Source organism: Sminthopsis crassicaudata, chromosome 2 (genome assembly GCF_048593235.1).
Source record: "Sminthopsis crassicaudata isolate SCR6 chromosome 2, ASM4859323v1, whole genome shotgun sequence".
NCBI lineage: Eukaryota > Metazoa > Chordata > Mammalia > Dasyuromorphia > Dasyuridae > Sminthopsis > Sminthopsis crassicaudata.
This window is the reverse complement of record NC_133618.1, coordinates 330,097,179-330,109,530: the sequence shown is the minus strand read 5'-3', so window position 1 is coordinate 330,109,530 and position 12,352 is coordinate 330,097,179. Positions and strand designations below refer to the sequence as shown.

The 12,352-nt window shown below is 33.5% G+C and overlaps 1 protein-coding gene across 4 annotated transcripts in view; it reads right to left on the bottom strand.

Moving 5' to 3' along the window:
* Positions 1–12,352, bottom strand: part of SYNE2 (spectrin repeat containing nuclear envelope protein 2) — a 385,421-nt gene that overhangs the window by 289,879 nt on the left and 83,190 nt on the right. For all 4 annotated transcript variants that reach the window (XM_074290333.1, XM_074290335.1, XM_074290334.1 and 1 more), the window contains exons 7-9: positions 11,439–11,620; positions 10,308–10,504; positions 1,039–1,139 (exon numbers count right to left, since the gene is read on the bottom strand). In XM_074290333.1, coding sequence (XP_074146434.1) covers positions 1,039–1,139; positions 10,308–10,504; positions 11,439–11,620 — 480 coding nt within the window. The remainder of the gene's footprint in view (positions 1–1,038; positions 1,140–10,307; positions 10,505–11,438; positions 11,621–12,352) is intronic.

The following is a 12,352-nucleotide window of genomic DNA, read 5'->3' as shown; positions in this document are numbered from 1 at the left end:
CAGAAATGATTGAAGTGAACTACAGAGTAAATTCAGCTTATGTTTCTCTTCCAAATTCAGGGAAGCCTCTGGCTTAATATATTGTTGGTCTTTTTCAAGAATGAAGGCAAATAACATGTCATCAGAGAGATGATGCCATGACATGCAGAAGAATTGGATTTATAAGATGGAGAGCTATGTAAGGTCATCTGCCTCACTTTCTCCTCCAGAGCCATCCTGGGTCCAATGACCAGATACAAATCAGAATATGTCTCTGAATGCAATGGGAGACTTTGGCCTTTTTAATCTAAGGTTTTCAACAGCTCCCTATTTGACTGAGGTTGCACCATTCAGTGATTTAAGATAGATAGCAATTGAGGCAAAGAATCTCTTTTTTCATTTAATCCAAAAAAAAATCTAAATAAACACTGAAGCCTTATTCAAGATGAGACCTGTTGAAGATCATGGCTTAATATATGTAAAATGGTGATCAGCAAAACATAAGCTTAGAGCAAGTTTCAAAATATACAAGGTATGTTAAATGTGGTTAAATTTCTGGCGAAAATATAATTGGCAACTTATAAGTGTACCTATATTTTCATTTATCTAAATGGAGAGTTCTTAACTCTTTTGTGTCATAAACTCCTTTGGAAATCTGATAAAGACTATGAATCCTTTTTGAGAATAATATTTTTAAGTGCAGAAAACAAAATACAAAGAATTACAAAGGAAACCAATTATAACTAAAGAGTTATCAAAATATATTTTCCAAAGTTCTCACATGGCAGATTAAGATTTCCTGATCTAAAATGAAATCAAGAAGAGAATAGAAGGAATCTCAGTGTATGCTCCTTTCAGCCCGGTGAAGTTTCAACTTCACAATTATGTTTTCTGATTGACAGGTATGACAAAAGAAATGGTCAAATTACTAAACAATACTATAATGATAATTTTCAAGACAACTTGATGCAAGAATGACAAAGAAATATTTTGACAGTTGAGAGAACTATATAAGTAGAGAACAAAATTAACTTTGTTAGACGTAATATAAACAATTACCTGAACTTCACCTCCAGCCGCAGGTAAATCTTTGGAATACTGCAGAAACTGGGCTACATAGGTCATGATTGATTTTTCATCTGGGTTGATAACATCAACATCTGCAAAACAAATCATTCTATTAGTTATTTTACCATTTATAGTTTGATTATAAATTTGTTATAGTTATGTAACTCTATGAGTATAAATTAAAGTGTAGTTTTAATTTTATTTTTCTTGCTTTTTCAAAACATAACTAATATGTGAATATGTTTTACATGATTCCACACGTATAATTGTTATCATTTTACTTGTCTTCTCAATGGGTGGGGAAGAAGTAGGAGGTAGGGAGAGAATCTGGAATTTAAAAAGAATGTTCAAAATAAATAAACATTTTTTAAAAAAGTTTTTTCAACAAAAATAAAGTCAGCACATATTTGTTTAACAATAATTCACAAACCAGAAGAGATTATACCATATAGCAGCCTCAACAATAATCCCAAAATATTCTCACCCTGAGAGTCTCTGGCAGTCTGCCAACATTAGAAGTTCTAAGCCACAAATAGTATATCAGAGCCAAGAGTGGCAGAAGGCAAAGACTTTCTTGGCTTGCAAAGGCTGGGAAACCAGAAAGTGCTAGATTGGAAAAGTAAAAAACATATTCCTTTGAAATTCACTATTTTTTAATTTATGATGATTTGGGAACACATTAAGCTGAGATTTACCATTTCTCAGTTATTCTCAAACAATAAAAAATTAGGGGAATGGTTTGCCAAAATAGTCATTTGGCTATTTCCAAGGTAGAGAAGCTAAATATAACTATGTCTGAATGTACTTTCTTTTATTTCTAAACTCATTTTAATAAAATGCATTAATTTCCCTAAATATTGTCCAAGGATTTAGAAGGAACTTATAAAATTTATGAGTGGGTTAATTTCAATGAAAATTACCAGAGGGCTGTTGATGCTTTGGTTCCAAGCTGTAGCTCAACTGAAAGACTCTTTGGGCCTGATTTTACAGATGCTAAGAAAGCTTTGCTGAACCCTTAAATTAAACTAAGATTGTACTCTGTTAAAATGCATATACTCTAGAGAATAGGCAAATGACTTGTATAGTTATTAATTTTCCTTATCTTAAAATAAAATTTAAAAAAATAGAATGGAAAATATGCAAAGTCCTTCCCAGCTTTAAATTGTCTAATACTACAGTAAGCCATTAAGTATGATTAACATTCTAAAGTGAATTAGACTAGATCCCTTGTAATATGACAGCAAGTTGAGGGAAGGTTTGAATGAAAGATATTGGAGATATAGTGAAAGCATTAGGTATAGCAAGAAAACCTTGGTCAGGGAAGAGGCTACATGACGTCCTTGAGTCCTTAGAGGGAAAAGAGAGGGTAGAGAGGAGGGAAACAGGGTTGGAAAGTACCTAAGACAAACTACAACACGATGTTGTCCAAGGACCTGGCCTGCTGGGTTATTCTTAATAAACATAGCAGGTATCCAGTGACAGAGTCATAAGATTTTCACTGCTAGGGGAGCAAATTCCATTTTGCACAGCCAATTTAAAGACTCTTTAAGTTCCTTCAGGGGAACTTTATGTGGTAGGGTTTATGGTAAATCCAAGTTCCTTCCCCATATCCTACATGAGGTTTGACTCCGGAGATACGGCAATTCTTTAACATCATCACTAATGTCAGATCCAAAAAGTGTCTTGGACCTAATAGTTCAGGCAACATAAGAATGAAATGCTTCCCTGCTTGAAATAAGAAGTCGTTATCCAGGGGCTTCCTTGCAGAAATCAGAAAAAGAGAACCCTTAGCATCTTACTCAAGATAGAGACAAAAGGATTTTGGCATTTATATTGATGGTATTAGAGAAATACCAAAACATACTTAAGAGATTCTTTTAAATTGCTGCAGAATTACAAAACTGTAATATCCTAAGAACTCTTGGGTCTTTCCCTACAGCCTGGGTTTGCCATTTCCTTCTCCATCTCATTTTACAGATAAGAAAACTGAGACAAACAGAATTAAGTGACTGGCCAGGATCACACAGCTAGTAAGAATCTGAGGCCAGACTTGAACCCAGGAAGCTGAGTTTTTCTGGCACTCCTGTGCCACTTAGCTGCCCCTGTAGCTAGAACCATCACATACATGTTTGTGTCCTCCAAGTAGAGTGTGAGGTTCTTAAAAGTTAGGATTTTGCTTACTTTTCTATTTGTATCACTAATGCTTAACATAGTAAGCCCTTCAGAGATACTTTTCCAGCTATAAAATTCAAATAAAAATCATTTAAAGGTTCGAGGGTTGTTTTGAGGATAAGAAACTTTGCACACCTTAAAGCACGATATAAATACTAATTATTGTCATCATTATTACTATTTTCATTCTTTTCCTCCATTCAGTCATCCTTAGTTAAGACGGATCTTTGAAGCTATCTTGTCTAACCTAGACATTCCAATCAAATGAAATAATTAGAACTCATTCCAGACATAAAGCTAAAGTTGTGGGAACAATGAATAAATTATGTGTAATCTTTCTATCTCTCAAGATATGTTGTTCAAAAGAATTATCACAGAGTACAGGGAGAGGTGAAGTATCACTTAATCTAAGTATAATAATATTGAAAAACAATTAGAAGATCTCAGAGATAAATAATGATGCCAGTTTCATTACGTTTACTCCTTTTTGAAGCTACAAATGATGGAGGCAGGTAAATATCTCAACAACCTTACAAAAGCATTTGGGTTAAGAGATGACTCACACATTCTAAAACAACTACCATGTTTGTATTACATCAGTAATTAATGTTGCATTTCAAATGACTGAGTTAACTGGTCCTCACACTGTGTTCATTGTAGTGAACCAAGGACTATCATTTATGCAATAAGGAAATTACCTCTTTTAAATTATTTCATTAGTTTCTTAATTGTCTGAAGAGTCAAAAATACTAAATTATATTATAAGTAAATGAAGATTTAGAAATAAGGAATTAGGACAGAAAAAATACAGTGAAAATGGAAAGAAGATGGGACAGAAGGAGGGAAGAAAAAAGAAGAGAAAGAAATGAGGTTAAGGAAGAAAAAATAAAGTATATTACTCAAAGGAAAAATTTTTGGTAAAAAATACTACATAAATAGAAGAATCAATGAATAAAAGAATCAATAAAATGAATCAATACCTCTCCCCTCCACTATCCCCTGAATAGGACCTTGAAAATCATCTCATTTTAAATATTTAGAAGTAAAGATACAAAATGAAGTAAAAAATAGAATGGATTTTCCATAGTTTCACAGACTGACAAATAACAGAGCTGAGAGTAGATCCCTGGTTTCTGGACTCCTGTTTTATTCTCCAATAAGTTACATTGCCTCTCTACATTTGTGTTATGTAAAATTATATAGAGAAATCACTAACTCTGATTTTAACTTTAATCTCTAAAATAAATGAAAATAGTAATAAAGATAATAATAATAGCTAGCATACATAGTGATTTAAGGTTTGCAAAGCTTTTTACAAACACCATCTCATAGTATCCTCACAAATCTCTAATCATTTCTCCTGATCCAAAGCCATCCTCTCTAGGTATGTCCTTTCCTATCACATCTTCTCCAGATAATTGTTCCTTGATTATCCTCCCTCTAATCTTCAGCTTCTCCCTTTTATGCCTTTCTCCTCTATCCTTTAAAACTTTTCACTTGTTGTGAATGGATTCAACCATCCTAGAGAGCAATTTGGAACTATATCCAAATGGTTATAAGAACACACATATTCTTTGACCTAGAAAAACCATTATTAGATCTGTATGCTAAAGAAATAAAAAAGGATGAGTACCTATATATACAAAATATTTATAAGTTATTTTTGTGAGGGCAAAGAATTGGAAATTGAGGGGATGCCCATCAATTGAGGAATAGTTGAACAAGTTACAGTATATGATTTTTATGGAAAACTATTATGCTATAAGAAATGATGAATAGGATCTCTCAAAAAGACCTATTAAAAACTTACATGAATTAAGGCAAAGTGAAATGAGAAGAACTGAGAGAAGGTTGTACATAGTAACAGCAATATTGTACTATGATCAACTATGAATAAGTTAAGTATTTTCAACAATACAATGATCCAAGACAATTCCAAAAAACTTACAGTGAAAAAATGCTATCTAGCTCCAAGAATTGGTGAAATCTGAAGGCAGATCAAACACACTATTTTTTTACCCTTCTGGGGGGAGTTTTTTGTTTGTACTTTTTTTTTTTACAACATGACTAATATGAATTATGTTTTGCATGATTGTATATGTGTATGTGTGTGTATATATGTATATGTGTATATACATATATATATATATATATATGTATATATATATAATTGCTAGCCTTCTCAAGGAATAGGGAAGGGAAGGAAGAAGGTGGATTTGGAACTCATGAATTTTTTTTTCAAAAATGAATGTTAAGGGGGCAGCGAGGTGGCGCAGCGGATAGAGCACCAGCCTTGAATTCAGGAGGACCTGAGTTCAAATCTGGTCTCAGACACTTAACACTTCCTAGCTGTGTGACCCTGGGCAAGTCACTTAACCCCAGCCTCAAAAAAATAAATAAATAAAAGAATGTTAAGTATGAAATGCAAAATGGGTAATTTTGTTTATATTAAATTAATAAGGTTTTGTACAAACAAAACCAATGCAGCCAAGATTAGAAGGGAAACAGAAAACTGAAAAAAAAATTTTGTACCTAAGGGCTCAGATAAAGGTCTTATTGTAAAACTATAGAGAGAATTGATATATAATTGATATGACTACAAACCATTCTCTAATTGATAAATGGTCAAAGGATATGAACAGACAATTTTTAGGAAAAAAAATTAAAATCATTTCTAGTCATATGAAAAAATTCTCTAAATCACTAATGATCAGAAAAATACAAATTAAGATAACTCTGAGGTACCATTACACACCTCTCAGATTGACTAAGATGACAGGAAAAGATAATGATAAATGTTGGAGGGGATGTGGGAAAACTGGGACACTAATACATTGTTGGTAGAGTTGGTAGAGTCTAACCAATTTGGAACTATATCCAAAGGGCTTTCAAACTGTGCATACCCTTTGATCCAATAGTGTCTCTACTATATCTGCATCCCAAAGAGATCATAAATAAAGGAAAAGAACTCACATGTGCAAAAATGTTTGTGGCAGCCCTTTTTGTAGTGGCAAGGAACTGGAAACTGAATGGATGCCCATTAACTGGAGAATGGCTAAATAAGTCATGGTATGTGAATATTATGGAATATTATTGTTTTATAAGTGCACTTTTGTCACTGCTTGCTTTTTCCCCTTTCTTTCTCATTTTTTCTTTTTTGATCTCACTTTTTTTGTGCAACATGATAAATGTGGAAATATGTAGAGAAGAATTGCACATGTTTAACACATATTGGATTGTTTGCTATTTAGGGGAAAGGAGTAGGAGAAAGGGAGGGAGAAAAACTTGGAACCCAGAATTTTTCAAGGATGAATGTTGAAAACTACCTTTGTATATATTTTGAAAATTAAAAGCTATTATTAAAAATAAAAAAGAATCATAAAAAATTAATGTTTAAAATTATTTTATATATAATTGGGAAAAATTAATTATTTTAAAAGGAAAACTTTAGTCTAACAGAATCCAAAGCTCTCATCACTATCATAACCTACTCTCATTGCCTCCACTTCTCATCTCATTCATTCTCAATCTCTTGCAATCCAGTTTCCATCAACAAAAAAATATTTCTCTCCAAAGTTACCAATGATTTCTTACTTGCCAAATATGAAATATCTCAATATTTATCCTTTCTAACTTTTGCATTTGGCAATGCTGAGCAATGCTGCATTTGACACTGCTCACTGTTTTCATGATGCTTTCTCTAAGTTGTCCTCCTATCTACCTGGCCCCTCTTTAGTTTCCTTTGCTTTATTATTGATCATATTACATCACCAAACTCTGTGTGTGTGTGTGTGTGTGTGTGTGTGTGTGTGTGTGTGTACACCAAGGCTGTGTCCTGAGTCCTCTTCTGTCTTTACTCTCTTTGTAAGCTCATTAGATCCCCATCTTTATATAAATGTATTGATAAATTGATTAAATGAATAACTTTCCAACATGATGTCAAAATTTATGTGAATAACATGATACTGAAATTTCACCTTCTATCCATCAGATTAGAAAAGATGACAACTCTTTTGGAAGAGCTAAGGGAAGACAGAAATACTACTGCACTGTTATAGTAGAGCTCTGAATTGATCCAAAAGTTCTGAAGAACAATTGGAATTATAATAAAAATATTAACAAAATTGTACCTACTCTTTGCCCCAGCAATCTCACCATCAGGCATAGATCCCAAAGACTTTTTACATGTAGCAGCATTTTTGTAGTACAATCATGGAATTTTAGAGATGTAAAGGAACTCAACAGCCTACTACTCTAACTCATATTAGACAATAAATCATCAAACCTAATGAAGGTCTTGAAGAACTTTAAAGAGAAGAAGATAGTACTACATCTGAGGCCTTACATTCTACTTATAGAGAACTCTAATTGTTAGGAAGTTTATCTTGACATTAAGCCTAAATTCACTTCTTTATGACTTTCCCACATTAAACTTGCTTCTGTCTTCTAGGAAGATAAAACAAGTTTATTCCCTCTCCTATGTGACAGTCTTCCAAATGTTTGAAGACAGCCATCATGTCCCTCTCATACCTCTTCTCCAGAATAAACATCCCCAACTCTTTCAAATAATCCTCATAAATATCCTTTAGCTTTCCAATAGCCTTCATTTGTACACTCTATAGCTTATCAATGTTCTTTAATTATGGGACCTAGAGATGAATAGACAGCAAATGAGGTGTGACAAGGGCAGAGAACAATAGTACTATCATCCTATTCCTGGAAGTTATGCCTCTCTTAATTTAGCTCAATATTAGCTTTTGGGTTGCCACATCATACAATCTATGAATACATCCAAATCTTCTCCAGAACAACTGTTATCTAACTATATTTTGTAGGAAGAATATTTATTTTTAAATACATTGGAACCACCACTTCATAAAGCAAGAAGACTATTCTTGGGATTTGGGTTATTAAGATAATAAAAATCCCTATTTATGGGGACTTCACATCCCTGATTTTGGCAGAGTTCTAATTACCTTATGGAATTGCTTTATTTTCATACAATTGTATATTTTAAAGATCACAATACAGATATTACTGATATTAATTTTTCCTACTTAGTAGTATTTTTCCAATTACATGTAAAGATAATTTCCACATTCACTTTTATAAGATTTTAGGTTCCAAATTTTTTCCCTCCTTCCTTTCCCTTCCAATTCCCCAAGACAGCAAACAATCTGATATAAGCTATACATATGCATTTCTATTAAAAATATTTCCACATTCATTATATTGTGAAAAGAGAAATCAAAACAACAAAAGAAAAACTATGAGAAAGAAAAAAAAGTGGAAATTGTATATTTCGAACTGCATTAAGACTTCATAGTTCTTTCGCTGGGATGTGGATAGCATTCTTCAACATGAGTTTTTTGGAATTATTTTCTATCATTGTATTGCTGAGAAGAGCTAAGTCAATCACAGTTGATCTTCACACAATTTTGCTGTTACTGTGTACATTGTTCTCTTAATTCTACTCACCTCACTCAGCATCAGTTCATGTGAGTCTTTCTAGGTTTTTCTAAAATCTATCTGTTCATAATTTTTTATACCACAATAGTATTCCATTGCATTCATATACTTGTTCAGCTACTCTCCCATTGATGGGTCTATCCCTTAAATTTCTAATTCTTTACTACCACAAAAAGAGCTGCTATAAATATTTTTGTACATGTAAGTCCTTTTCCATTTTTTTATGATCTCTTTGGGACACAGACCTAGTGATGGTATTACAAATCAAAGGGTATATACACTTTGATTGTCCTTTGGACATAGTATGATAGTGCTTTCTAAACCAGCATTAATGCCCTATAGAATTCAGAATTGAGAGAAAGAGCACTATTTGTTTTTAGTAATTATATTATTTTAGTCCTTTTGTTATAAAAAGTCATTTTTATTTTCAAAAGTGTTTCATTGCAGTGCCAGGCCTGATTCTCTGGCACTGATCCTAGAACTAAACATTGTGCGTGCCTCCTCAATCTTATACTTGTAAAATTAATTTTTTGGTATCCAAAGGTAAGATTACAGTTATCACTATTGAATTCCATTTTAGTAGACTTAGACCAAAGCCATCATTGCCTAGAGCAATATTCTACAAATAAGGGCCACTAAGCCATACATGAGGATTCCTACAGGCCACATGCTGATTCTTGTGCTTTATCTGTATCTTATTGTATTCTTAACTTTTAAGGACCATGCCTAAGTGAAGGGGCAGGTTAATTCATAACACTTGAAGGAGTTGCAAAGCGGCCTTTATTTATACAGATATTCCTTGTGGATTGGGAATGAAATAAATTGGAGGCAAGAGGAAAGAGGAGGGAGATCAGAGAACAGAAACTGACTCTCAGTCTTCTTGTACCATCATCATCCTCTCACATGAAGAGAACCATTCTACAGGTCTGAGTTAGACTTCCAGCAGCCACTGGCAGGTGGCTCCCATATCACAACATTAACTGTTTTGTAAAAACATTTCAAATTCACGTGGGCGCCATACGGCTATGGGCCATGTGTTTGATACCTCTGCTTTAGACTAGCAGGATCTTTTAGGATCTTGACCTATTCTTCCAGTGTGATAAATCTCTCTCCCAATTTGATGCCATTTGCAAATTTAACAGACATGTCATCTATTCCTTTATCCAAGACATTGAAGAGAAGATAAAAAAACACTGAGCCAAGCACAAATCTCTGCAGTACTACAGTAAGAACTTCCTGGAAGATTGGAATTGAACCATATACCACTCCTCACTCTCTCTGCTTCAAGTAACCAAGGCCTCTTCTATGCCATGATGAGGCATTTGGTTGGAAGACTCTAAAATTATTGAAGTTTAAAAGTCAGAGCGATGCTGGTTTTTATTTTAAAGAACAATAAATGGTCCGAGTGAATCCTCCACTTTCATAAATACTGTTACTATTTCTCTCAAATATAAATGATTTTGCTATGATATTCATGAAAATTGTCAAACAAGATGTGGAAGGGTCATTACCTACATAAGTGGATGGTATATCTGTACCATGAGTTAGGATTTCACAGAAACTAGGATTTCAAAAGAAAAAGAGTTAATAGGGTAATAAAGAGAAGAGAGATCATTTACCTTCTGGATCCAACAGTCTGGGGATGTTTAGCTCATGTTCTGCAATCCTGAATGCTTCTTTTAGATTGTCTTTGCTGGATCTACCCTTTACACTGTCCATATCAATTAGGTCTGGTCTCAAAGCATGAATAACAGCTAAAAAAGCCATTCCATTTCTCCAGCTTGATTTGAAATCTGTAACATTCACATAGCCATGCCTATTACAGACAAAAAAGAAAATATGACAAATATTTTTATAAAACTTTATTAGAACCTTTTCCATTCTAATCAATAGTAAATAAAATGAAGAATCATGTTATTATTTGTAGGAACAATATAAATTGTTCTGGGGGAAAGTCTCTATTTGGCTTGTATCTTCAGTGATGCAACTGTGAGGTTTGATGAGGCCCAGGATTAATCACCAAACAATATTTATTAAGTGCCTAGTATGTAGCAGATACTTTGCTAAGGACTAGGGATACTAAAAAACGTCAAAGATAGTTAGTTCCTGCTCTCAAGGAGCTTACACAAAAGCTCTGTTGCAAGATGGACCTGACAAGTAATTTAAATTCAGTATTTAAGCTAAATACAAAAACTTAGGTGAACTGATATTTAAGAATAGAAATTATACTTAGCCTTAACATGAAGAGGATATATCATCACCACATATGAATAACTTCACCAGTGACAAGAGACTAAAAGAATAAAGGACCCCAACTCTACATCAGTTTTCTTGTTTGATGCCCTTATGTGACTAGGAAGTCATGGTCAAACTGGATTAAGATCTCCCAAAAGCCCCAAGAATCCAGGAAATATGGCTTGATTCTTAGTCCTTAAACCCACCAAGTCAACAGGTTCCTGTTTAGGCCTAATTCACTAGGATAAAGAATAGAAACTGCCACCTAATTGCTGATCATTCTTTTATCCATCAAGAAGCAAACCAGGCTAAGTTCAAATCTGGATGAAAGGAGGAATTGCATAGTGATAAAAGAGAAATAACACATTCTCGTTATAAGACAGAAAAATCAGCCTCTAGGAGGACTAATCTCAATCACCTTCAAATTTTGACCTAAAAGAGTTGTAAATGCTGAGTAAGCTTCAATTTATACCAGAATCTGCAGTAATTACAGCAGATCATAGAAAGTAACTTACATAGTACACTGTTCCTGGGCCCATAAGAGAAGGGCCTTCTTTGCTGACATCTTCCACCTAGCCTGTGCTCTAGAGCGTTTCTTAGGAGGAGGTCCTGAAGTTTGAGATAAGTCTACCACACTCACACAATCCAAAGAAGGTTGATTGTAATTGCAAGAAAGAATCCAAGCCAGTTCTTCAATCTATGGAAAGAAGAATTCAAAGTTAATATTCAATGAATAAAGGTTTTGAAAATTGTAAATTGTAAATAATTAAAGAGTATTATAAAACCTACTCATGTCAATAGTGAGTCAGATAATGAAAGAAAGTATTACAAATATCAAGTAAGTACTCTATATTTTTTTCAGAGCATATTTGGTTGATCTCAACATTCATTTTTGTTTAATATTTTTCCCAATTACATTCAAATTCAAAAACAATTTTTTTTACATTTGTTTCTAAAATTTTTACGTTCTAGGTTCTCTCTCTTATCCTCACTCACAATTAAGAAAGCTTCATGAAGTTATGCAAAACATTTCTATAAAAACCAAGTTGTGAAAAAAAATTAGATCTCCCACTCTAATGAAAATAAAAACCCTCAAGAAAAATAAAATTATAAGAGAGATAGAGACAGAGAGAAAAGAGAGAGACAGACAGACAGACAGACAGACAGGGAAAGACAGAGTGCTTCAATCTGTACTCAGACACAATTAGTTCCTTCTCTGGATATGGATAAGATTTTTTATAGTTTAAGTTTCTCAGAATAGTCATGGATGACTGTATTGCTGAGAATAGCAAAGTCATTCATAGCTGGTCATCCTGAAACATTGCTATTACTTTGCATACAGAACATTTCACTTTGCTGGAGTTCATGGCAGACTTTTCAGGGTAGCTTTTCTTCCTGAGATCATCCTGCTCATTATTTCCCATAGAAC